The 27,726-nt window shown below is 47.1% G+C and overlaps 1 protein-coding gene across 7 annotated transcripts in view; it reads right to left on the bottom strand.

Moving 5' to 3' along the window:
• The window catches only part of cpeb3 (cytoplasmic polyadenylation element binding protein 3), a 39,244-nt gene extending 11,581 nt beyond the window's left edge, over positions 1–27,663 (bottom strand). The window contains exons 1-7 of one of the 7 annotated variants that reach the window (XM_062519010.1): positions 27,486–27,663; positions 24,086–24,945; positions 19,023–19,176; positions 11,652–11,708; positions 8,371–8,394; positions 6,491–6,658; positions 4,471–4,572 (exon numbers count right to left, since the gene is read on the bottom strand). In XM_062519010.1, coding sequence (XP_062374994.1) covers positions 4,471–4,572; positions 6,491–6,658; positions 8,371–8,394; positions 11,652–11,708; positions 19,023–19,176; positions 24,086–24,945; positions 27,486–27,525 — 1,405 coding nt within the window. In that variant the 5' untranslated portion in view covers positions 27,526–27,663. Of the gene's footprint in view, positions 1–4,470; positions 4,573–6,490; positions 6,659–8,370; positions 8,395–11,651; positions 11,709–19,022; positions 19,177–24,085; positions 25,277–26,772; positions 26,892–27,485 lie in introns of those variants that run through there. The other 6 variants (XM_062519011.1, XM_062519012.1, XM_062519006.1 and 3 more) reach the window with 6 other exon arrangements.
• Between the last annotated feature and the right edge of the window lie 63 nt (positions 27,664–27,726).

Genomic DNA, 27,726 nt, shown 5'->3' with positions numbered 1-27,726 from the left:
GGTAACCATTAACCACACATAAACAGCAGGCTGTGGCTAGCCCCACTACCTCAAGGCCTCCCTGGCCTGCCTGAACTCCCTGACAGCACGATGGGCGCTTATCGGGCGCCAGATAAACAAGCGCCTTCGGCACGGCTCAGAGAGAGAGAGAGAGCTCTCCAGCAGTGACACCGATAAGAGCCGGCAATAAGCAGCAGTTAATGATGGGGGGGCCTCACCACAACAAGAGCATTCTGCACGAGGAAGTGACATCACGCTGTGATATGGGCTAATAAGCGATCCGTGATTTGTTTGTTTGTTGTTGTGGAGGAGTTCAAGGTCAGGAGTGAGTTTTTTTTTTTTCTTGCCTAGAGAGAGGCATGGCATTTGCCACCTCATTTCTTTATTTTATATTATGCCAATTCATGTACTGCATGCACGTGTATCCTCTTCCTGTGCGCGGAAAAAAGAATGCATCCTGGTGTTCTTGAAACCGCCGTCTTTTTTTACTGGCATGTGCACACAGCACATTCTCCCCTGTATTTTTCTCCATGTTTATATATGTATATATATTTACATAAGTATACATCTGCCGTTTCCTTAACAGGCTTCGCTGCTGCCAAAACGGAAGGCAAAGGTCACCCGTGCACCAGCAGGTCAGTGTCTGGGCTTTGAAGGAACGGGAGTAAATCACTGCCTCCAGTCCAGACCTCCCAGGACCAGAGGAGTGGACAGAGGACTATCCGTCCGAGTCATTCCCACAGTGCCACGGCGAGAGAGCATCCATCTTCTCTTTCCAATCCGGAGCGGTAGACAGAGACACCTTCATACCAGCTCTGATAAATCCTGAGCGAGGGAGCGAAGGATGGAGAGAGCGAGGGAGGGAGGGAGGGAGGGAGGGATGGAGAGACTGAGAGCAGGAGTGAGGGAGGGAGGGAGGGAGAGAACAAAAACAAGACTCACACTGCTTTACTCACGAGGCTGAGCAGTGAGAGAGTGTGGGAAGAGAAACAAACATGTATCCCGCTAAAGCAAACAGCCGGGGCCAAGTCATTAAGCCGCTGTTTAAAAGAAGCGACGACATCAACCACTGCACATACAAAAAAGAGAAAAAAAGAGGACAATAAAAAAAAAAAAAAAACTTCCGATACTTCCTCCGTTCCCTCGCCACGCTCTTGACTTCCACGAGCTCTTCCAACCAAAATAATCAGCTGGACAGTGTCCCTAAACCACGTCAGTGTGGTCTGTAACTGAAAGCAGATGCACCATCGTGCCACTACCAAACAAAATAAAACTCTGTCCGGTACCGTCCTCTAGTGATATCTGTTGGAGGTGGAATCCAGTGAGGATGGTCAATGCACTGCATCGTAACTGATCCAGACGGACACCGGCCTCGAGGTCATCAAATCCACTGACACCCTCAGGTGATCTGTGCAGTCTCCTTCAAAGAGAGACTCTTCAATTGGGATGTCGCACAGAGATGCTTTAGTGCTCTGGTGCCAATCTGTCTTTTTTGGGGAGCTGCCCTGAACTGTGAGGCTCCATGATCTACCAAACTGAAAGTCGTCAGTGTCTGGAGCTTATGTGTTAGCTAGGCCCTTAGGCCCTGCGCAGAGGTGGCTTTGTGGAGAGACGGATGACAGAGGGGCTGGCAACGCACGCAGCGCTGCACATCCTGGGTTAGTACAAAACACAGATGTTTGCCCCTGGACACTGAAGAGGATTATGACAGAGACATGACTTTGTGGAGGTGGGCCACGTAACACACACACACACACCAAAATACACCACAATGCAGTGATTTTCAATTAAATGATGAATCCAAATTTACCTGATACCTGCTAAAGGATTAAAATACACGTTCTATCTAAATCCTATGCTCACAATCAAATTCCTATTCCATGGGACAGAAAACAACCCGAAGCACTGAAGGGCACAACACTGTTCTTTAGTTATGATGCAGACTCAAAAATCACCTGCTGAATGGCTAAACATCAAGGGTAAGGTTTCAGCTTTGTCCTCAACAAAAAGCCAACCATTGATACTAAGCACTTAGTGAAGTATTAGGCTGAACACATGGAAACCGCCCCACTAACGTCTCAATTCAAATGTGAACCAAACCCCACATCTGGAGAAGATGCATGACAGCCAGCGTCTGTGCTACTGAGTGGCACTGAGGCCCTGGGACTGGACAGTGCACAAGCGGAGGGAAGCGGAGGGGAGCGGAGGGGGGGGGGGGGGGGGCTTGGGGGAGCAGACCCCACCCTGTGCGTGCTGCTGAAGGGCTGAGAGCCATCGAGTGAGTCACACGCAGCAGCAGTGAGCGGGAGCGGGGAGCGGGGGCCGCCATAAACGCACCGAGACGCACACAACTCCCCGCTGGTGTGGCGGGCCCCTGCCAGGCCAGCATGGAAAGAGAGCATCATCTTCCATTCGCTAAGCTCCGGCCAGTCCTTACTTTCTCTCTTTTCTCCTTTTTTTTTTTTTTTAATAAATTAATAAATAAATAATAAGGATGGGGATTGATGGCAACTTGACAGGGGTCCCACATCTGCTGTTACACTGGTTACAGCATTGGGAATGAAGAAACCACATGCACAATACAGAAACACACACACACACACACACGTATCTGACATGTTCTCCTTGTATACAACAATTATGTATAGATCAACTACTACAACGACAAAATTATACATGAATGTAAAGCTTGACCCGGTCATGGTGCTTCAGGTATGTGACGAGACTGTTTAACTATGTGAACGGGAGCGATGGGCTACCGTGGGTCCCCCCCCCCCCCCATATTAGGCTCTATGGAGGATGAAGCTACAAAGAGACCAGATGAAGGTGTGCATCTCCTTTCAGCTTAACCCCTGCTCCAAACGCTCTCCTTAAAAGGAGACCTGAGCCGTCTCTCCTAAACAGAAAGTCTATTTTAACATCCCAAAGTTTTTGTCAGAGCGAGGCGAGAGAGAGAGAGAGAATGAAGATGCTCAGACAAAGGTTGAGCGAGAAAGAGCGAGAAAGAGCAAACAACATAACCAGAATTTCTTTTTTTTTTTTTTTTGGTTTCATTCCTCCTCCAGATGCAATGCATTACCATCTGCCTGAAGAATGTCAGCTATTTCCAGGCAGACCTTAATAGCTTCCCTACTCTGACGCATTGGATGGCTGCCGCCGAGGCTTCTGGGAATGACGCAGCGCCTGGCCCTGCCTCAGCGCTCCCATCACCTGCCCAGAGGAGCCTGTGACACCCCCCCCCCCCCCCCCAGGGGCATCTGCACCGATCTGACAAACACTTTCCAGTCCAGGCAAACATGATTTCAACCAACACAATTCAATTACACACACACACTGTACACACACACCAGTGCACACACGAGCATATAATACAGCACACACACACACACACACACACACACACACACACACACACACACACACACACACACACACACACACACACACACACACACACACACACACACACACACACACACACACACACACACACACACACACACACACACACACACACACACACACACACACACACACACACACACACACACACACACACACACACACACACACACACACACACACACACACACACACACACACACACACACACACACACACACACACACACACACACACACACACACACACACACACACACACACACACACACACACACACACACTTCCCATGTCCTCCAGAGCACTCCAGTCCGTATCCATCTGCACATGCCCCTGGGCACATTATCTGATGAGGGGGGCAAACAAAAGCCCTCTGCAGGGGCCGTTCACTTCCCGCACCAGTTAATATCCCCACAGCTCGGCGCACAAAGCACTCCAGCTGGGGCGCTGGGGAAATAAGCTCACCAGTGGAGAGAGAGAGAGGGAGGGAGGCAACCGCGGCCACAGGGCTGAGCATCCGCGGGTTAGAGAATGGATGGGATAGGAGGATCCAAACATGTGCGTGTTTGTGCTTCAAAGTGTGAGAGAGAGGGAGAGAGGGGATAGAGAGGGAGAGGGAGAGAGAGAGAGAGACAGAGAGGGAGAGGGAAAGAGGGAGAGAGAGAGGGATAGAGAGGGAGAGAGAGAGGGAGAGGTAGAGGGGGAAAAAAGTAAATATTTTTTTGGAGGTGAGAGGGGATGTGAAGTTGGCCTCTGCCTCCAAATCCTCATCTCATTAAAGTGAAGTGGAGGGATTGGCTCTAGGACTCACAGCAGGGGTGTGTGTGTGCGTGCGTGTGTGTGTGTGTGTGTGTGTGCATGTGTGTGTGTGTGTGTGTGTGAGTGTGTGTATGTGCGTGTGTGTGCGTGTCTCGAACAACCTCACAGCCTCACAGCGGCCCAATCCGGCATGCCGGGGCCCAAGCACGGGGCCCAGAGCGGCAGTCTAGTGTTATTATCTTCTAAGAGTCGGACAGGAGACAGCTGGGAGCCCTATTAGCGTTAGTGTTCCCCGGGGCGATTAGCGTACCTTTGGGTGGAAAGTAGGATTTGCTCTCGGATTTGCTCTCGGCTTTGTGGGGCCAGTCCACCACTAGGTGTCCGTAGCGACGGAAACTGTTGGTAATCTCATCTGCGGGAGAGAGAGAGAGAGAGAGAGAAGGGAGAGAGAGAGAAAGAGACATATTATATTAGATCAGACAGGCTGAAAAGGTTTTTTTGTCTTAAAAGACCTGACATCATTGACTGGTCCAAGCTGCAGTGGTGTGTGTGGTCACAGTTCTGGTATGTGCTGGCGGGGGGATAGGCACTGCTGGCTGACACTGGCTGGTGGCTGTTTAACACTCGCTGTTATTACTGCACTCATTGTGCTTGTGGCCTCATGATGCTGCCATCAGGCCAATGGCTGTTATGAAACCAGCCTTTTGTGCTTGTGTCTGTGTCTGTGTGTGTGTGTGTGTGTGTGTGCGTGTGTGTGTGTGTGTGCGTGTATGTGTGTGTGTGTGTGTGTGTATGTGTGGGTACGAGGACTGTGGAAGATGAAAAGCACACTGGTGTGTGTGTGTGTATGTATGTATCCAAGAGGATCATTGAAGATGACTAGCAGACAATAGTGTGTGTGATTGTATGTGTATGTGTGTGTGTGTGTGTTGTACATGCATTTCTTTATATGCAGTATGACAGTGCTAAATGCAAGCATGTGTGAAAGTGTGTGTTTTTGTGACAAAGACAGAAAGCGAGAGGGGAGTTAGGGAGAGAGAGAGAAGTTAGGGATGTATCGGTGTGAATGTGAGAGGGAGAGCATGTGCTCCTCTGTGCAAGGCCTTGTGTGTCTCAAGTCTAAATTTAATAAAAGGCTCATATAAGAGGCAGCCCAGCGCTGCAGATTCCCAGAGCCTGGTCTCTCCCTGTGGCCATGTTCACACCCATGGGAGAGCAGTGCTCACATCTGCCCTGAGACAGAGCCCCCACCACCACCACCACCACAGCTGTAGCCCTCTGCCACTCACAACACCTCCCACCCCATCCCACCCCCCTCTGTCAAATCACTGCCAACACCGCACAAAACACACACACACACACACACACACACACACACACACACACACACACACACAACCAATTACCAGCCCCATGAGGTAAGCCAACAGGCTCCCACACAGGCAGCCAATGGGCTTGCGGGGGCTGCCCGATGGACCCACCCCGGCAGCCAATAGGTTCGCACTTCCCACCCACGCTGTGAGCCAATCAGCCTGGCGGGGCCAAAGGGCCAGGGGAGAGAGAGAGAGGAGATGGGCCTTGCGGGATCATGAGATGGCCCCAGCTGGAGACGGCCTCTCCTCCCAAGCCGCAGGGGCCGAGTGCAGGTTTTCTGGCCCTGGCTGGCAAAATAGCCGGTGTAACGCAACCCCTGGGCAAACCAGCAGGGCACAGTGGGGGAGGTCAAGGACAGACAGCGCGGGGAGTGAAATGGATCTGAGTTATAGGTGTGTGTTTGTTCCCTTTTTGTGTGTGTCCGTGTTTCTCTCTCTGTCTCTGTGTGTGTGTGTGTGTGTGTGTGTGTCTGTGTGTGTGTGCGTGTGTGTGTCTGTGTGTCTGTGTGTGTGTGTGTGTGTGTGTGTGTGTGTGTGCACGCCTGAGGTGAAGACTTGAGATGGTTGAGTGAAGGGGGTGGTATTTTCCCAGATGATCTGCGTGTGAATTGGAACAGGGGAGGTGGAGAGATTGGGTGCACAGAAATGGCTGGATGGCCTGACTTCATTTAACATTTAGTGGCAAACAGCTGTGCACACACAGAAAATAAAACGTGCCATCTGTGAAATCTGCGAAATTCCTACTCCTTTCCAAATTTAGTTTGGGGGGAGGAAAAAAAACAAACAAGCATGGAAATGGACATAAAAGCTGTAAAAACAACTAAGACCACAGTCAGTAGACCGCAATCTACAACTAAGACAGTATCCATGAACGCAGACAGAATAAGATGGTGAGCTGTGAGTACATGGATAATATCTTGTCCAAAAATGATGGTGACGGGGGGGGGGGGACCCTACCTTCATCGATGTCAGGGGGCAGGCCTCCGACAAACACCTTCCTGGAGTAGCGCTCCATCCTCTCCCCGTTCTGGCAACGTGTGGGAGAACTCATCCCGGGCGTCAGCGACTGCTCGCCATGGCCGTCGTCAAGGAAGCCATCCTCAAAGGGAAACAGTGAAGAACGACCTGCAACACGGCAAGACAGAGGAGAGAAGAGATGTAGGGAACAGAGAGAGAGAGAGAGAGATAGAGAGAGATAAAGAGAGTGAGACAGGGGAAGAAGCAAAGAGGTGAGGTTTTTATTAGGAATTAAGATGAACCCACGTGACAGGCACAACAACATTTGCTGTAAGCAAGTCTGGCAATGAGCCAGACAGCACACTGACTGAGTTGAGAGATGTGGCATTTGAAATAACGCTCACTTAGAACAGTTCACATGAGTGACTGATGCAAATGACAAATTCCACAAGACCAAAGAATCTCATGCCGAATTGAGGAGTACCTCTGTCTTTCTAAGACATAGCCAACAAATCAAACATAAGCATTTCATCTTCTGATTGCTTTCTACTTCAGATTTGCATTGTTCTTGACTGATGCAGTTTTTAATCATATGGATCAAGGAATGTTTTTGATTACAATTTCAAGTTCAGTAAGTGTATGATTTGAGTGAATATTATGTTACAATCAGACATGTATGACTGCACCTTCCAGAGGTCAGACTTTAAGTTGTTTGAGGTGTGCAGAGGAAATGAGATTATTGCTTGTTTAGGTTCAGTGAGCGTTCCTTTTCACCATTTCTGGACATGGCTTCTCTGACTTCTTATATGTCCACATATTTAACACTGGTCAGAGTTCACCAGATGAAAATAACTCAAGGCTCTTTCAGCCTGCTGCATCTAATGAAAAAATGCCTACAAAAATGGACAGGGAATGAGACCTTAATGAAAACCACCATTACAATAAAGCCGGAGCAAGCGAAGCCTATTATTATTGTACTGTAACCAAATCCTGCTCCAAGGCCAAAATGTGTTTCCAGAATGCATGCTGAAATATGATTAGCCTTGAATGGTGAAAACCTAAATTGATGTTCTGCTAAATTACTGACTGTTGTATGTTTTCTATGGCCATTTTTGGCCTGAGAACGGAAAACTGTGTGGAGTGTCTCAGAGAGGTTACGTGAACACGCCATAAGCTCAACACAGCAGCGGCCCATCTGACCGAGTAGACATTCTCAGTTCTCTGATCATCTGTCGCTGCAGAGGTGTCAAAAGAAGTGAGAATGCTCTGGTAGCAGAGCCTATTTGTATTAACCATCCACAGCATTAGTTCAAAAAATGTCTGTTTCTGTTCAAAACACCTGTTAAGAAATTAAAATGTTGAAATTAGTCACATCTGAGAAGCTCCATGCTCACAACACTGCTTCGGTGGGGAATTTGGACATTTCCTAAGGTTAGGAAGTGTTTTTGTGATTGTCAATGTTGGTCTGGACAAGATAAGCTCCAACATGAGGATGGATAAATACAGGTGAAATGAAACACAACCAATCCCAACGTAATGCAGGAGGAAATAAAACGAATAAAATATGACACTGTGCTGAAAAAAGCACATGGCAGTGTTTTAGGAGCATGCAGCTGCACAGATATTGGAGAATCAAAAATCATCCCTTTCACCAGATGATTAAAATGTAAATAAAATCACGGGACAAAAAACCAAAAGGAGCATGGAATCATTCGCTTTCATCCAATTGTGAAGTCGATGAAACTAGGGCTAGGGGTTGTGACATCAGATTACGAATCACAGGTTCTTGCGACACACCCACAAGCGGGAACCAGAGATTAACGTCCCTCACAAGCCCACTCAGCAAGCACAACAAGACAGAGGAAAGGCGACAAGGTTACCTCTTCTGCGGCCATAGCTCCTGGCTGCTTGTGAACATGATGGAAGAAAGGGGATGGGGAGGGAGATGGAGAGGGGCGGAGAGAGAGAGAGATAGAGAAAGAGAGAGAGAGAGAGAGATGGAAAGAGGTTTCGAGAGTGGGAGAGGGGAAACAGAAGAGGAGTGTAGTTCAGGATGGGGGAGGGGAGGGGGGGGGGGGGGGGGGGGTGGGGAGAGAAAAAGAGAGATAGAGATATACGTTTTGTGGGCAGACAACCAGAACAAAAAAATGACCATGGCACAGTGATAGCACAGTCAGTCAGACATACTTTGTCAGGGCCTGTCCCCCTTCAGATGGGAACAGGCTTGTGGTCAGAAATTCAGAGGCCTCTATCTCGCTCACACACACACACACACAAACCCCCCCCCCCCCCCCCCACACACACACACACACAAACACACACACGCACCTCCTAACAAAAAGCCAACTGCAATCAGGCTCCAATCTCAGGTCACATGGGCAGGGCACTTCCAGCCACGAGGACTGCCGTTATTATGGCATCACATGGAGGATACAGATCAGAAAAAAAAACAATCAGGCATGCTGGCTGCCTCCAGCCCTGAGACCGAGAGGTGTTCCAGAAGGTTCTCACGTCTGCAAGCGACGAGATTCCCCCTCCGGTCTACAGGTTCCTGTGCACTGCGGTTGTTGTGGCGCATTCCACTCATGGAGCAGTACGACCAAAGGTAGCGAGATGCTAGATAAGCGACCCTTCACTCCGTTCAAAAGAAGTTCATTTGCATACGATACTCTTGCGACAGCATTTCACATGACTCTCTTCTCCTGACAAAAGACAAGACAGCCGCGTTGGCAGAGACGTAAATCTGCGCGGGGTGGACAAGTGCGCGGAGAGACGTTGAGAAAGCCCCCGGGGGTGGGGGGGGGGGTCCCACATGTGCTGCTGCGCCCGGAGACGCAGGAACGCTTCACCCACATTCCTCTGGGACATGTTGTCGCGCCACGCTAGCGTCTGTTTCTTCAGCTGTGTGTGTGTGTGTGTGTGTGTGTGTGTGTGTGTGTGTGTGTGTGTGTGTGTGAGTGTGTGAGTGTGTGAGTGTGTGAGTGAAACCCATAATAGATCGTTGAACAGCTTTAATCTACCGAATTATTCAGAAATGGATAGTGAATCCTGATGGAAACGTTACTTCTAAAAGTGGAATCAAAGTACGTGTTCGTGTGCATGAGTCCTCTACAAGAGAAAGGCCTGGAGGAGGGGGGGGGGAGAAACAGTTGCACAGGGACAAAAGGGATGACTAACTGTTACAAAACTTCTCCTCACAAAGAAACATAATCAACACCAACGGAGGGGAAATGGAGAAAGCAACAGGGGAGACATTGAGGATGTCACAGGGGACATATTGGTCTCGGTGTGGGGGGGGGCTCATGAGCTCAGTAACCCCAGTTTTCATTAAAGTCTACTACTACTGTTCGCTCGGCCTGTCCTCTGCCCCTCAGCAGTTCCTCTAGACTGAACCGTCTGGCAAGGGGAGGAAGAGGAGGAGGAGGAGGAGTAGGGAGAGGGAGAGAGAGAGAGAGAGAGAGAGAGAGAGAGAGAGAGAGAGAGAGAGAGAGAGAGAGAGAGAGGCACTTAGGAGAACTTCCCCGGCACATAACCGTCAGCCTCCGAGCGTGATTTCCCCCCCGGGGCCTGAGTGTGTGTCAGATTTTAATCTGCGTTGTTGGGGACGAAACAAGCCACAGCACATTTCAGTCTTCACCCACATTTCACTGTGGATCTGCTACAGCAACAGCTTCTCTGCACCGCAGGGAAATTAAAAGGCCACAGTGAATTCTCTAAAGTTTCTCAAGCCGCACGCACTAATAACTTATAGACATGGACAATAACTAAGTCAACGAACCAAGGGGAGAGAGGAGGGAAGAGGAAGATCTGCCCCTTTGCAGATTTATTGTTAATATGAAAAAATGTATATATAAAAGAGAGACTGCAAGGGCCCTCCTTTTTTCGTCGGGGGATTTAACGAGGCCCGGACTGAGTCCAAACCACAGCCGCAGCCACAGTGGCGGGGAGAAGAGAGGAGGAGAGAGGGAGAGAGGAAGAGGAGAGGAGAGGAGAGGAGGGGAGGGAGAGGAGAGACTCTCCAGCTCGCCTCCATTCATTATAAAGCAGACAGAGCATCCTGTCGGAGGAGGAAGCGGAGGAGTGCAGGAGAGAAAGAGGGAGAGAGGAAGAGAGAGAAAGAGAGAGGGATCGGGAGGGAAAGTGCTCGTTAAGTGGCCCTGCTGTTTATTTGCTCCCTTGCTGTGCTCCTGCGCCCTGGATCCCAACACACCGCTTCCTGCTGGTGATGTCACCACCACCGCCCGGCCAACAAACCTGCCCCCCCGCCCCCCCGCCCCCCCCCCCCCTCCCCTCAAACCGACCAACCAACCACCAATCTCCTCCTCTTCCTCCTCCAACCTCACACTCAACTCCTAACAGGGCTCGGCCCTGCCTGTCTGAGGCAAGCAGACCACTGCTGCTGAGGACTCAGACCTATGATCTTGGGGAGACAGAGAGCTCGACCAAGGAAACTACATGGCCGTGACCACTGGCTCCATATCCACGGTGCTTCTACAGCTCTGACCAGCAAACCTCAGAGCCACATGGCAGCATGACAACCCCCTGTCCCCCACAACACCCCACCCCACCCAATCATGGGTGTCCCCTGAACCCCCCCCTTAAACCTGCTCTCTCAGCCACCTGCCTGTGAGGACAGCATGCGTGTATAGTCTTACAGGTCCTCTATTTATACCTCTGGCCTTCTCACCCTGAGCAGGCATGAGGGGCAACAACTGTGAAGGCCCTCATCGAAAGGCTACACGTGTGTGTGTGCGTGTGTGTGTGTGTGTGTGGTTTGGGAAACGGGAGAAGTTGGCGGTGGGGCCAGGGATGGGCACAGCAGGCTAGGTGTGCCCACCGTGCCAGTGACTCATCCCCGTATGGGAGGGCGGCTCTACAAACCACAAGCGCTACTCCTCAAGAGCTCAACGCATGACTCCCTAGCAGACAAGCAGAACAACTCACAGCGCCCTCCATTACGGCAACCCAACATCACACATCTCTTACAACACCATACCCAGTGTATGAGGATAATCAAATCAAAGATATCAAAGGGAGCGTGACCTACTTTTCCCCACATTCTTCTCTGTATTGTAACAAGTCAAAGACAACCAGAAGCAGAGGAATCGATCAAATAAGAGAGGGTTAAAACAAGAATGATTAAAATGAAAAGGTCACTCACTGTTGAGGGGCATGATGTGGTCAGCTGCTGGGTGGGGGAAATTCAAACCCATGCGTCCTGTTAGAGAAAAGGCACACACAAACACACAAACAAACAGACAAACAAAACAAGACGCGTGTTAACAGCAAAGCCCTCACTAGAAACATGCAACACAGATGGAACATCCCCACAACATTACCTCACCTATTCCTCCTCTGGCTCCCCCTTTCCTGACGGCTTTTATGGGCCTGTTGTTCATTACACCTACTCTGGCTCAGACTGACAGCTAAATAGCTTCTGAGGCAGACGAGAGAGGAGCGTTGTTTGTTTGTGTGTGTAATATGTGTGTGTGGAGGCGGGTGTGTGTAGTGTAGGTGTGTGTCAGAGTGTGTTTATGTCTTTTAGGCTCGCAGAGCTGTGGTAATGGCATGATTCACCGCTCCACCCGCTCATCCATCTATTTGTTTCGCCAACATGTCCGAGCTCTTGCGGCGCGGACACGGGCCAGCGCAGGCCCAGCTCAGCTCAAGTCCCCCTGCACTGTCGGAGCGTGGCTGGGCACATCAGCTCACGCGGTGCAGAGGAAAATGCGGAGAGCTCTGCAGTGTGCGCCTGATGGGGAGGGAGGGTGTGTGTGTGTGTGTGTGTGTGGGGCGGGGGGGTGTGCTTGCTCGGCTGGACTCGGCCCGCGGAGAGGAGACTGCAGTCAGCCACTCCAGACACACTGACCCCCCACAGGGGCCAGCTAAAGAGCCTCTTTGAGCTTCTAACGTTCTAATATGCTGACGAGCCTCTCTGCTTTTCTCTCTCACACACACACACACACACACACACACACACACATGCAAACGCACACACAGTTTCCAGTGTTTCAGACAGGTAAATTGTTGGTTGCAGCACAAGTAGGACAAGTGGCTTGTGTTGATAATCTGTTTAATGTGAGCTTCCCACACACACACACACACACACACACACACACAAAACTCAAAATTGTCAGTTAGGTTCACACCTGAAACAAAGAGCTGCTTCTTATTTGACTGTTTGGTTAGTTCAGCATGGGGCGTGCATGTGAAACCATGTGAACCGTATGGCGGCAGATAGTAGCCGTCAAACCCGCTTGCTGAATCAGTACAGGCACACACACACACACACACACACACACACACACACATACACACACACACACACACACACACACACACACACACACACACAGACGCCTACAGCAGTCACACACCCCAACAGTCCCTTTTCATCCCCACCCAACCTCCCACACACACACACACACCCCTATGCCAAGTCACTGCAGGGTCGCCCTGTGCATTTAAACGACCCAAGGCTTGGGTGCTGGATGCAGAGGCTTTATAAAATCAGTGGCAACTCTACCTCCCCTACCGAGACCAAGGCCTGAGACTAAGAGCTTTTGTTGAGCTTTTATATCCATTACACAGTATGGCAAGACGGCAGCAAACTACTGACTGACTAATAAAAACTACAACATGACAACCTACTCTATACAGCACAAGAAACTGAATTGGCTATATACTATTTTACGCATGATTTTATATGCTTATTTTACACTTTTAATTGTACACATTACATGAGGTGGCCACACACCAACTTAATTTCCACACTGCAGAGGTGTTGCTACACCAGACAGATCAGTGGGAGGAATTGTGGGCACACCCAATTTCATCAGTCTGTTCTTGTCGCAAACCTCACAGTGGCATTATGCCTAGCGAAGAACGGATCGGTTAGCAGAACTCCTGACTTAGTCACCTGCAGTCGTTTCAACCGCATGCAGGAACAAGAAGATATCATCTCCTTACTTGTCTGAAGCACTTGATGTTCACTTAATAAGTCTACATCACATATTGAAAAAAAATGACTGAAAAAACTGAGAATGAATTAGATCTTTCACATTGACAAGACAGTGGACATAAAATGAGACCCTGTCTTGTGTCTTTAGATTCCTAGCGGAGACCCTGCCAAAACCTCTATGGAAACTTCCAGTGAGAACCTTCAACAGTGTGGCTTGCTTCTTGCTCAAGATGTGTGCTGCATTGTGAGCAATTTGGTCGGGAGCCAAAGCTCAATGTTCCTTTGTAACACTGGAGCCCGTGCCAAAGCTGTGGCTGTTTCTTAAGGGGCCGGGATCATCACCACGCCTTCTTATGAAAAAAAAAAAAAAGTAACACACCCTAAAACCCCCCACACACAATCCCATCTCCCCCCATTCAAATACACACACACACACACACACAAGAGAAAGTAACACACCCCAAAAAAACCCACACACACAATCTCTTCCTCTCATTCAAATGCACACAAATACACACACACGCTGACAGACATGGACAGGAATATCTGCAGCCATATGGCATCTGCAGTGACGGGGCAACAAAGCGCTGTGCAAGTGACATTTCCTCACAGACAGGGCTGGCTATTCTCAGCCTCCGTTTCCCCTCTTAGCCTCGGGGGGCCTCTGCATGGCCGATGCACAACCACTGCTCATGCTGATGAGTGTGTGCGTGTGTGTGTGCGTGTGTGTGTGTTTTCACAACTGTGGAGATGAGGTCAAGGGACTGGAGCCAAGACCTTTAATCCCTGCCACTATCTGAGCCAGCACAATAACGGTTATCTGTGCCTATCTGGCCCCCCCAACACGTCAGCGTGTGATGCCTGTCATGTTTCACCTGCGACCAATGACAGTTTGATGGTCCAAAAATGTAAATCAGCTAACTGGCAGATACTATTCCAACTCAAGTTGACTGACAAGCTACGGTTATCAGAGAGATAACATCTCTCTCTACAAGTTCCTGTTGAAATGGCAGACTAAGGCACCTAACCCCCCCCCCCTCGTGACAACTGATCAAGTGCTCCATGATGACAGATGAAGCCAAGGCCTGCCCTTGTCAGGGGGGTCTGTGAGGGGTTAACAGGAGCTGCGGGTGACTGCACAGGGGGCGGCTTCACACCTGGAGCTCTCCTGGACTTGGCTGAGACCACGTCTTGGCCCTCTGTTCCACATTAAACAGCACGTTAGGGCCTCCTATAAATGGCCACTGGAAAAAAAAAATTGCATACGAGAGTGCCGGGGGTTGGGGGTGGGGTACAAGCCACTCCTAAAGGCAAAACGATAATGTCACAAGACCCGGGGTCCAGTTGAGTGTGTGAGTGTGTGAGTGTGTGTGTGTGTGTGTGTGTGTGTGTGTGTGTGTGTGTGTGTGTGTGAGGGGGCAGGGTAGATGACTAGTGTCACATTATCACTTTCAACTGTGACACGAAAGCGCAAATGCAGAATCATGCCCAGTTGTTTCCACTCTGTGCACTTCAAGGGGGAGGCTCATGACCTCTTGATAAAAACACAAGCTCACTTCCTGTTAAAGATTAGGGTAGATTAAGGAAGCCACTTGATAGCCACCAGTAACATGTGTGCACAATAAGAACACTGTTACAGGCTTAATCCATATATTTGCATCTATCGACACACTTAGAATCGCATGTTTAACATGTTTACCCACGTTAAAGGTTGATATAGAAGCTTGCTTAAGGCTTACATTTGAAGTGTGGCGGTTTCATCCATGCTTTGGCTTGTTTGTGTATTTGTAAGCAGAACACAGAAAACAACACTTGCCAGATTGACTCACGTTGCATGTTAAAGGCTTCAGTTTTGCCTTCATTAATTTGACTTTACCAGTTAGAAGATTCCTGCATGAGCCTTTCAACTAAGTTGAAACAATGAATATCAGGCCAGTAGTTGTATTCCATAATACTACAAACCAACCAACTAACAAATGTACAAACGTCCTCGGGGGAAATACACAACCTCCTTGGCAGAGGATCTGTTACAGATCTGAAAAGGTGGGCAAAGCTATTCACTCTAATGAGTACTTTATTCTAGTTTGAATCTCTCACTTTCACTTTATAATTCCTCCAGTTCACCATTGAAACTCTAGTTTGCCATCCACCTTTAACTTCCTTTCATACTCAAGAGCTGATGTTTGGAGGCCCTTCTGAACTTTATTCTTGAATGGTACGCCATGACACTTGGGGAGAACTACGATCACAATGGGGCCGATCTGTTTATAGCTCTAATGCTGACGACTACCACTTTAAAAAAAAACGCCATTGTGTCCAAAACCCCCAAAGCCCAGAAGGAGCATTCATGTCTTTATCCTGCATGTCAGTGACTGCTTCAACCACGGCTGGTCCTGCTTTCATGCATGTCAGACTCCGGTCTGGGATCACAGGGTCATCCACCAGCAAGCACTGGCTGGAGTCGGCTCTGACAGACAGCATCCTCTCGTCTGGCCTAGCCTGGCCCCGGCTCTTCTCAATCTCTCCCGTCTGAAGTGTTTGAACTCTCTGATGGGGAGGCAGGAGCCAGAGAGGTGGCAGTGGTGGAGGTGATTTCCTCTGCAGGGGTCACTTTTCTTTCGCTTACATTTTTAGGGGCTTGTTGACCAGGCCAGACGTGGTGTAGTGGAGAACACACACACACACACACACACACACACACACACACAGGCGTCTTATAATCTTACGTATGCCCCCACCAACTTGCCGTCCTCACTCCACTAACAGTGAGGTTTTGTCACGGCGGGCGTTCCTGCCTCCATCCCCATCCTCGCTCAGTCATGTAAATCCGCACACATCGTTTGTCACCCCCCCTAATGAGGTACTACTGCTAAACCGGGCAGCACAGAGCTTCGATTAAAACGAGTGGGGGAGAAAAAAAAAATGTGTCAAGCCTTATGGTTTTTTAAAAGCCCCACGTTGAGCAGATAAAGCAGGCTTTAGCGATGTGTAACTGGCACAGAGCAGTCACATGGGGCCAGGTTGAGGGGAAAAAACAGCTTTGTTTACGTGCGAGTGTGAGCGAACATGCATGCATATCAACACATCAACACTAGGGGCTATTGTGCTCAAGTGCACGTGTGTGTGTGTGTGTGCGTGTGTGTGTGTCTGCGTGTGTGTGTGTGTGTGTGTGTGTGTGTGTGTGTCACAGTGAGCTTCCAGAGGCCTAACTCTCTGCACGTGAGCCGAGCTAACCCCTCTTTGGGGCCATCTATGAGCTGCTGCAGTGTATGGTAGTGGATGTTTTGAGTGGTGGGGGGTGGTGGTGATGGTGTTGGTGTTGGGGGAAGGGGGGTTGGGGGGTTGGGGGTAAAAAGGCAGCATTTGTTCGGGGCAGGCCCTTTCACCCGGCCCTGCTTGCAGACCCCCTTCAAAACAAAGTGTAAATTCCCCTACGCATTCCATTCCAATCGGATTAATGAGTGTTCAGACGCCCGTCAGAAGAAGGGGCTCACTCACTCACTCACTCTCGCCCACTCACTCTCTCTCTCTCACACACACTCTCACACACACACACACACACAACAAGTCCCCTTGACCAGCAGCACAGTCCTCATCATACCCGAGCTCAAGGTCTCCTTCATGGTGAGGTGACCCTGTTACCCCAAGGCCAGTCTCCGCTTGTCTCACCATCACTCATCCATTCCCAGCCCCCAAAGCCAACTCACTGCTCACTCAAGTAGAGAAACAAAAAAAAAACGACCAAACGAAAATAACGACCATGGCAAACTTGTCTGGCCCTTTGGCAAGTAGATGGCAAATGCTTGAGCCCTAACCTCACGTTTCAGACATGCTCCTCCAAAGTGGCTTACAGTCTTCTGCGCAAGTTTCCATACGACTGCATCCCATTTCTCCTGAAAACAGAGCATTGCACGAGCAGCACAATCTGCTCTGTTGTCTGGACACAATTCAGGAATAGCAGGTTTGTGAAATGAAATCTACTGACCAGAAGCTCAGGGTGTTGTAGAAAGAGGTCAAACTACCATAACCATGAATGGTAGCATGTAATAACCCATCCATGAATGGTAGCATGTAATAACCAATCCATGAATGGTAGCATGTAATAACCACACAACACACACACACACCACAAACAGTCCACAGTGTTTACAGGGATTGGGGAGTAAACACTGCGAGACTAGATTGTGGTCACATCTGGCTGCCAATCATCTCTGCGGTCACCCAGGCGATTTGCAACTAAATTCCCATTTCCGTTCTCTTAGTTGGGCCCGCCTGTCTACCCAGAGTTCACCTTCAGCCAATGTGAAGGGATGGGGGGGGTGGGCCACCCCGTTGACCTCTGAGCAAAACAACACGGTGGCCACACAGTGCCAACACAGCGCTGGACAGGAAAAACAGAGCCAACGCATGAGAGAGCAACAGACCCAACCTGCAGGCCTCGAAGTGAACGCTAACCCCCACTCCACGCTATACACACACACACACACACACATATATATGCATGCACACACACTGAGAAAGAAACACACATACACACACACACACACACACACACACACACACTCTCCTCTTGTCCTACACTTAAGACTTAAGGAGAGGTCTGGTATGATCGGATCTGGTTACCTTTTTATATATTCTTTTTATTTGAATATACTCACACAACCTCCACTGTCATGTCACTACTTCCAAAGGCCAATGAGAAACTGCCGTTTTAAAAGGCCGCCGTTGTTTTACACAACTCTGCTAGTTTAAGTGCTTTCAGGACTGATGAGACATGACAGGGAGATCTGCTTGAATTTATTACTGGATCTAAAACTCCTCTTATTTACGAGCCTAAATGTACTGTGCAGATCAGAAGCATGTTGCTCTTAATGCAAATGACTGCCTCAACCTGTGGGAATGAAATGCATCTTTTTTTCCAGCCACTGGAGGCAAGTGTTGAAAAGATTAGCTGAATAATTTGTGTCCCTTTGATGTGACAGTGAAGTGGTGTAAGATTCCACAGAAGAGGCTCCTTCATGACCTCCCTCAAATCTCTACCCTCTACAGGAGTACAAAATCTAACCATTGCCACCATATGCCATAACTACACAGCATTGCCATACAAACTAATAAAGTTTCTATGGCAATGTTGGTACACCAAAGACATGAATCTACATTGAAAAGTGTCCAAAAAACACACTCAATACCAAATAAACCTGTTAGGGAGACTGCCTGTTAACCTTGCTCACACACAAACATATTCAAATTCAAGTAGAAAACAACCCCCTCCCAAACTCAATGCAGCAGAGTGACAGAAAAGCAAAAGAAAAGAAAAATCATCATTAGGTCAAATTAGCAGTGAAAAGCAAAGAGCTACAAACACCACACTAACACACAAACACAACATGTACAATTTTGCAGGTAAGGCCAGTGGTTAATTCACAATGATTTATGATTGCTGCAACAAAAATAAATCAATGGGTGTCGTTTAAAAGCCAAAATAGAGCAAAAGAAACAAAAAAGGCTCAATCAGGAATTTTAATGAAGCCAAAAAAGACAAATAAGCAAGGGTGTGTGAATATTCCTAACCTGCAAAATGATTCCTCCATATAATATCAGCGATAGTCATTGGTGGGCCACCGACTGGGTGTGGTTTACCTTTGTCGTGATCAGTCCTTATCATATCCATTAAGGAATTCTCCAAAGTTTGCAAGTTAAATGGATCAAAGGGCCGATTCCGGTCCTGGAGAGAAAAGCAAGAAGAGGAACAGAGTTTAGAGGTCGGCGGTCAGACGGTCAGGGTCACCTTCAAGAGCCTGTGTAAGACTCACTTCACCAAGACCCAGTGTGTCGAACACATTGCATTCACCAATGCAGAATACAAACCCTTTAAGGTGTTACAAACAACCTTTGAATTTTCAATATCCTTGTTATGAACTGATGAAAGTTAAAGTCAAACTCTAAAGTAGTTCTATCAGGAAGCAGTATGGGGAAAAGATTTTGCTCATGTACAAACCTGCAGAGCGACATGACAACGGAATGTTGGTCACACGTTCGAACATAATACCGGTAAACACTGAGCACTTTTTGGCTGCTCAACTGTACGAGATCCAATCATATTCATGCGAATAGTGGACTGTGGGATCGAATAAAAAGCAATCACATCCAGGCAGGCACCAATCACAATGAATTTAGGACCACAGCAGCACACGCCAATAACTGTCTAACTGTACCATGAGAGGCTATAGGCCACAGAGTTCCTGCAGCTACGCTGGAGCATGCTGTTAAACAGGCATGAACAACTTTCAAGGAAGTGTAGAGATGTGGAGTGTGTCTGTCTGTCAATAAAATATACCTAGTGTGTCTGTCAATAAGAGATATACAGACTCAAAAGAAATGATCGCTGCTTTCATTACATTGGCTTTACAAGTGGACATCATTTCCTGTGCCTACTGACATGATGAAGGCAACCAGGATAGATCACCTGGGACTATGAAGATGATAACTTCATTCAGAACAAAAAAAAAACACTTCGATCGCAGTCCCTTTGAACTGCACTCAAAATCATCCTGCTGGACTCAACTTCATCTTCTAGCAGCAGAGGACAGGCAAAGCACCATGTGTGCAAACACAAAACCCTTTGAACATGGCACCCGCTGGGCTGCCTGCATTCAATCTGCAACATCCAACATCTAACATCACAAGGAACGGCCACAGAGCTAGTTCCAAGTTGAACTTAGGTTGAGAAAATCCATCCATCACATTCAATTTCATGAGTGCCTTTATAACTAGAACCTCCAGCACTGTATGGCAGAAGTCTGTAACTAGTTTCTGTGGCCTTGTATCAACAGAAGCAGGCTACCCCATAACTAGTATGTTCCATAAAAGTGGTCTTTACCCTGCCGTCACGTGGAACTCTCATTTTACAAGGACAACATTGGGTAAAACATCAGGTCATTGGATGGATGAATGGATGAATGAACGTAGAAGGGTGAGTGAGTGAGGCAATGAGAGTGAGTGTCATTTACAAAAACTGAAAAGAAAGGATGTGCAGTGCTCCCGTCAACATTGAATGCACAAAGGCGGCATTTATGAAACAATGTGTCACAGGAGCAAACGAGCGAGTGAGGAGATAGAAAGGAAGAGGAGTTTTTGGAAAGCGTGTGAATATGTGATCTATAGACTTGGCAGAGGCCTCCTGTGGCCAGTGGTGAGAGGAAGGCACATTGTTTGCACACCAGCGCTTTTGTCACACAACTGGCTGAGCATTCAAAAAGCGTTATTTCCCCCTCTCTGGGCCGAGATAAAAATCTGCCCACTTTGTACAAATGACGGACATTTAAAATGCTGAGCTCTTGGTTTCAAAATGCTATCGCTAACACACTTCAAAACCTCTGTCCTTTCACAGCATCTATTTCCTAACAACGTCAAAAGTCCTCCCTCCTGTGACTCAAGTTGCTTTCAACTGTATCCTGAGCTTCTCTGTCTTCTGAATGATGGAGGCAATCCAGCCAGCAGTCAAATGAAGGAAGAGGAAAATGTAAAAACTCGGTCACAGGCCTGACATTACCACGTTAGGTTTTTCACCTGGCAGGGCCGTGGAGGTTGGAAAGCACCGGACACTTCACCTTGCTTTATAAAAAAAAGACATTGAGTATGCAAACACCTCCAGGATTTGCAAGTGAGAACTTTGACCTTGCCATCGGAGCTCTCTGCTCATTTCCATAAGTATTGGGTTTCATTTGACTGCAATCAAAGCTAGTGAAATTCAGGGCAAAATGTCACACAAGTGTGAAAAAAAAGTTCAGCGTATATGTGGATGGGAGATACCTCCTGGAATGTCCACGCGACTCTTCTCTCCTCGCCTCTGTTTGGCACGGCAATTTAAATTCCTCACATTCTAGACCTTGCCTGCTAAAAAACCCAAGGTAAGCCAGGCACCATTGCACACAAGCACGTTATTAATCTCACCTCAATACCATCCGAGCAGGAATGACCACAGTTCCAGAATAAGCGGCATACTTGGGAGAAACAAACAATGGCAACTCACCACAGATGCATACCAAATAGGTCAGGGGTTGAGGCATTCTTCCTTTAATCCTATTCTACACGACATCATCTTTACCTGGTTTGACCTCTGCTGACAAAGCACAGAATGTGCTCGCCAGGCCCCAGCGTGGGGCCAACATGATATATTGTGCCATGGCGATAAGTGTCAGCTTAGTGGGCTCAGCTTGCAAAACAGGGAAAGGAGGGATAAGAGGAACTAAGGCAGACTGGGAGAGAAATGTAGAGGGTTCTGCTTAACAACCTAATCTTGGTCAGAAGTCAGCCATGTCCTTAACCCCATCTTTCATTCTCAATTCCATCGTTTTTTTTTTCTGGAATCCAATGTTGTACTGGCAAATTTTCATTTGAGCACAACAAGGTCACAGTAATCCTGAACCCCCATAGATGCAAAATGAACAAGTCTGAGCATGACCTGGGGAAACTGTGGGGGGGTTCATGTGGTTCAGCTACTGTGGTAATATCACTCAAACGGCTTGTTTGAGCAAGTACCCACGAAGATAATAAAGCCACCATCTGGAAAATTGTTCTGCGCTCAAGTTAATGCCGCACTGGAGCTTAGCATCCTTAGCAATGCGACCGATCGCCTGTAATGAGATTGGGTTGCTGCCTCGGGAATGCAGTGGACTTCCATTGTCAAGCAACCACTGGTGCAGATTTGCAAATGATTTTAATTATTTTAGTTCGGATGGACATCACCAGCAATATGCTGGGGGGAGAGGGGAGGGGGAGCCGAGAGCCATGAGTGCAAAAGTCAACCACTGCCTCTCAAAGTTTCCACTTAGAATCACAAAAGAATCGTAAAATGTAGACTTCATTACCGTTTTACTAATACTTATTTTCACACACACAAAAAAAACACTGTTTCAGTCTGGAAACCCAGAGCATTGCCCAGGCTATTTTTTGTTTAAGTGCTACTATGCAATTTAGCCCCCATTGTCAAGCGACTGCCCTGACTAGCCAAAATTCCATCTATTCAAACCAGAATACTCCCAGCACATTATTACTGAACTGGCCAATCAACTTCAATAGCACATTGTTTAGGTCTACTTGTATTCCTTCATTGAATAATTGTATCCATGATCCAGATCTGTCAGGGTAGATGTGGCTATATTTCTGATTCTGAGGCTTAAATGGCAATGCTAGCACACACTTGCCATAAACTGCACCAGGACAGAAGCTGCCGCTCGTGAACAGTCTCTATGACTCATCAATTTAACACTGCTGCAGTACTGGCCATAGGCTTCATCTCCCACCAGTGTGAGCCTGTTGGCACCGACGGTGTCATGAGACATTTTTGGGACATTTCAGGTTTCAGGCTGTACTGATTTGGATTCCTAATGATTTCTTCCAGTGTAGTTACTTTTATATTTCCAATGATTGCTTTAAACATTAGGCTACTTGATAACAGTCAAATCATCTTACATTTTTATAGATGTTTCCATAGTGTAATTTTCTTAAATGTCAAATATGGATCCTAGACTATGAAGGACTTTTTATAGCAACATTTAAACTCTTAGTTCTGTATTGCACCTTGGAGTTGAAGCCTAATGTTGGCATGAAACTTCTTCTTTGTAAACTACAGGTTTGTTGAAAACAAAAAAAGTGTGAGAGAATCTAGCTCAACACTGACAGCATTTCATTATGTTTCATTATTGACAACCGGTGTAAAAAAACCACACCAATCAGATCAGCTGGATATGGTAAAGACCCACCTACTTGTCTGCAGTGAGCCAATCACAGGCAAATACTTTTCCCTTTAAACGTGCCTGAATGAGCTGGCAGAATACTGATGAGGAATACATTTAACCCTTTCGCGGTGTAGACTTATTCCATGTATCGTCAAAAGTAATAATGATGATGATGTATAAAAAATGGGCTAATGACACACGCACATTTACAAACGACAAAAAAGACTACACGTTACACCAGACCAAGTAGCCAATGAAGACTGTAGGCTGCAATAAGACTTAAAGAAAGTCCATTCACGTCGAAGCTTCTCAATAAGCATAGCCAACATGACATAAACTTGCAACAGAGAAGGCCTCTTATCTTTGCGGTTTGGACAACAAAATCACATTTAAAAAACAGCAGGCGAATTTGTAGAGGCTGCGATCATAAGGATATCATTCAAGTTTTGACGGGAGGCTATAATTTTTGGCTAGTAAACCCGTGGACACTATAAGAAACAGCAGAGATCTGAATATTTGAAGGTCATTTCCTGCGATAGTTATTTTGTCGAAAGTAGCCTACCGCAGCAGGCAAGACAAAATGTTCCCTCTATATATGGGGTCGAAAGGGGACCCAGATCATTCGATGAAAATAGGCTATGCGCTTTTTAGACACCAAAGTTTGCTTTCTCAAAACAATTGCGAGACTGAAGACAATCGCCACTTGATCAGTGCCCCAGAGCTGCAGTCATAAATACGTGGCGACATCATAAAATATTGAATTTGGATAGCTCAAACAGGCTATACAAACATTAGAAGAATTTGGGGTGATATTGAATGTTGACCTTATAGGCCTACATCGAAATAGACCAACTACATTTTCAAAATTCGTTAAAAGAAACAAACATTGCTTACCTGAAAAGGTAGCATATTGTTGCTGTTGTCTGTCCTAAAGGCGTTGTCTTCCATCCAAGACTTAGGGGTCATGGGACCAGGTCGGGGAAATTTCGGAGGTGCAATGACGTTGCTCGGATAGGGCTTTTTCATCGGGGAGATAGGATTGAGGGGAGACGGCACCCCGACACCGACCCCCACCCCAACACCGACTCCCACCGCTCTCCGTGGGTCCCTGCCTGCCTGGAGCCCGCTCCAGGGATTGGAGCCTGTGCTCCACGGTGCGTTCTGATGGTTATTCCATGCTGAGGACGACGCAGAAGACGACGAAGCCTTGCTGTTCATGACGGTCTGGTGACTGTATGCGTTTCTCTGGGGGAAAGAGGCATGGCTGGGACTAACAGGAGACCTCCTCTGCTGGGGCTGCTGTTGCTGTGCTTGCTGCTGTTGGTGCGGTGACTGTGCCAATCCAATTTGTGGTGAAAAATTCCCTCCGAAAACCGGGTTGACATGGTGTGGGAAATTTTGAAAAAGCATAGTCCCATTAACTGATGGTATTCCTTGAAAAAAACTATCGTCCACGGTGTTCGTGGTTCCAGTAGACCAAGTGCTACCAAATGATGGGGACAAGGAGGTGCCACCGGTCTCCTGCGGCTGATGAAAGCTCAACCCCGGCAGGATCGGCGACTCCATCGGTACTTTCTCTTTGTTGTTTTGAGCGCAGGGTGCTTGGTTAGTCACACTCGATGGACTCTCCTCCGAGGTTGGGGTTTCTGATGAGGGGGTCGGGGTAGAAGGAGGGTCTACGTTTGTTGGGTCTTGCTGGTGGGGCTGAGCTTTGCTTTTGTCCATCAGTAAATCATCCTGCATGGTTTGCTGAGCTGCAACGGGGAAAAACAAAGACGAATTATTATTGAGGATGTCATACACTACACTCGTCGTGCTGCTATAGTGCTTGCTCGGAGAAAACGCCGGGATGTTGTTGTTATTTCTGGTATAGCTGGAGAAAGCAGACTGCAGGGCGAAACCGTAATCACCCATTTAGCAAAAATTGCCGGTGTGAGCGCATTTAGGCTACAATATCACGGCTCAAGAACAGATTCGGCGGCTTTGCTCTATTCAACGCCAGCTTTCTCCAAAGACGTTGATAGAGGACAAACTTGGAGGACGCCGATATTCACCAATTTTCGCCACGTCTCTTTTCCCTTTCACCGGAACTCCACACTGCAATGTGAAACCGATTCTTGTTCCTGTATTTTTTAGGACCGCCCTAAATTAATTTGCATACGTCAATAAATACATCTGCGTCCTTCAGCAAGGTTAAAGAGACATAGCACCTTTCCCTACAACTGACGCATTAAAAGCTTTCAACCTTTCAGTCAGACGCATAGGTATCGTCCAGGGGTAACCCACTATAGAACATCATGAACGTAAAGGGCAATAAAATGACCATGCAACATCGAAAAAAGTATTCCAGTTGCCAACAACACTATGACAGTGCCTGATTTAGCCTTCCGCACTCTCCGTTTGTCATCTGGAGAAATGGTTCGAGAGAACTATGAGAGCAGCATTGGCTAATTTGTTTAGGGTAGCCTACTATGACTCAACGCATGTCATAGAAAATACATCATCCAAGGCTAACATCATTTCAAATAGTAATTTCTGACAAATATGTTGGATGCAGAAGGAAAAGTCTGTATGTTGAAATGTGTTTTCTGAACATAAACAACTGTGTTCGCATGCGTCCGAGCAACTGGGTTATATTTATTACAAGTTCTTGGGTTACACCCATGGCATAGCTGGAGCGCTGCAGAAAACATGTCTGTAAGAATAGAGACTATACAGTCTTGAGCGTCTTTATAACAAATTGACTTGATTAGTTTTCTCTGAAACGCAAAGTTTCTGTGAGCTATGTTGTCATGGCAGGGTTAGTGCCAACTTGCCATTTACTCTCACAATGAAATCGGTCATCGTTATTCGTTGAATAAGAGTCTAGCCTAGGCTACTCAGTTTGGGCTATCTGGAGTATATGCATAACCATCTGTATTACACAAAACAGGCCTTGAAACGTCATTGTGTCAATGACAGGCAATTATTTCAAAATTTCACACCAATGTGTGCCATTGCAGCAACTTTTAACACAAAATGGCAAAGTGATATTACCCTCTGATTATCTATGTATAAACATAATCTGCAAGGTCATGACATAGCCTATTCAACATCGACCAGACTATTAATATTACTTCAACCTGGGTTACCATGAATGTGACATCATTTTGCTGAGCAATGCTTGCCATAACCTAATTTTGTGGTTTGGCTATTCGGAGCATCATTATCCTCGAATGAAACTAATATTGCACCGCTGTAAAGCTGGCTGCATGGTAGTCCACCCACAGTTAATCCCTGTTTTCTGGTTGCTGCAAAGGAGCTGCCTATTCAAGGTCATCAAAGTAATCAATACACAGAGGCAGTTACAAAGATAAGAGGCTAATTATTATACACAAAGACTACAATACACGTGCCTGAATAGTTTAACGTCTGTTTCGCAACACATCCTAGTCAGAAACACATCCATATAGGCTACCTGGCCATTTCGAGAAAAATGTTCGCATCCACTTCCCTAATCCGACGCTGCACCAATGGTTAGAAACATTCTGTCACGCATGCATTTCTTGTTCCATTTTACCACTAAATGAAATAGTCATTACCTTTATCGTTCACCTTTTGGGATTCTGTAAATAAGGCTATTTCTGTTTGCCTCGTCTGGGTATTGATATGACAAATGAGCTACCCTTCTGCCGAGGTAGAGTCAGCAGTTGCCTCAACAGCTGATTGACTGCGGCGCATGGACGATACAGAACAGGCTAATGGGGATTGTAGTTTTTAATGTCACTTTTATTACAGCAGTTACATTGACATTTATTAACAACACAGTTCTACCTAAATGAACAAAAACAAGAAAGAAAATGTAAAAAAAAGAAACAAAGTGGGGAGGGTGGAAAGACAAGAAAAAGAAAACTCACAAGCTGGCCGTCTTAATTTAAATGCTTGAAGAACTGTGTCAAACTGTTAAAATAGTTATAGATGGCTTAGTATACATGGTATAACGCCATGTTTACCTAAGTAATAATAGCACTGTAATGCATACCAGGTTAGCCTGGTTGACGTGGACAAAATTTAACCAGATGCTACAACAGAACGTTTATTTTTGAAAGGCGTCTTCTATTTCCTGATTATATCTCGATGAAACGTCTTTGGGTATATTTTCTTTGAAAATGAAATTATCAAACAAATATTCCTTGCGGAGTTCATTCAATTCTTTGCATATAATTAATGGAATCGTTCACGCCTATAGGTTATGGAGTAAATAGCAGCCACACGAACTGGAGAGTATGAGGCAGAGGTCTCTTAAAAATCTTACCGCAGTATGATGTATTCTGAAGCCATATGTGTATCTTCATGTTGGTTGTCAACCCAAGTAGGCTTAGTGCCTCCTGGTAAGGACAGTCTGCTCGACTTAGAACATTAATTTGATATTTTTGGCTACACGAAGGAGAAAATCTGGACTGTGACTACATATCCCAGAGTCCTAGTTGATGTGTCGTCCTACAGCCTCGCACGCTCTATTATTATTGGTGACGCAGTGCGCATTGCCTTGGTCC

Source organism: Sardina pilchardus, chromosome 18 (genome assembly GCF_963854185.1).
Source record: "Sardina pilchardus chromosome 18, fSarPil1.1, whole genome shotgun sequence".
NCBI lineage: Eukaryota > Metazoa > Chordata > Actinopteri > Clupeiformes > Clupeidae > Sardina > Sardina pilchardus.
Note: the sequence above shows the minus strand (reverse complement) of the source record. Positions and strands in the feature narration are given on the sequence as shown.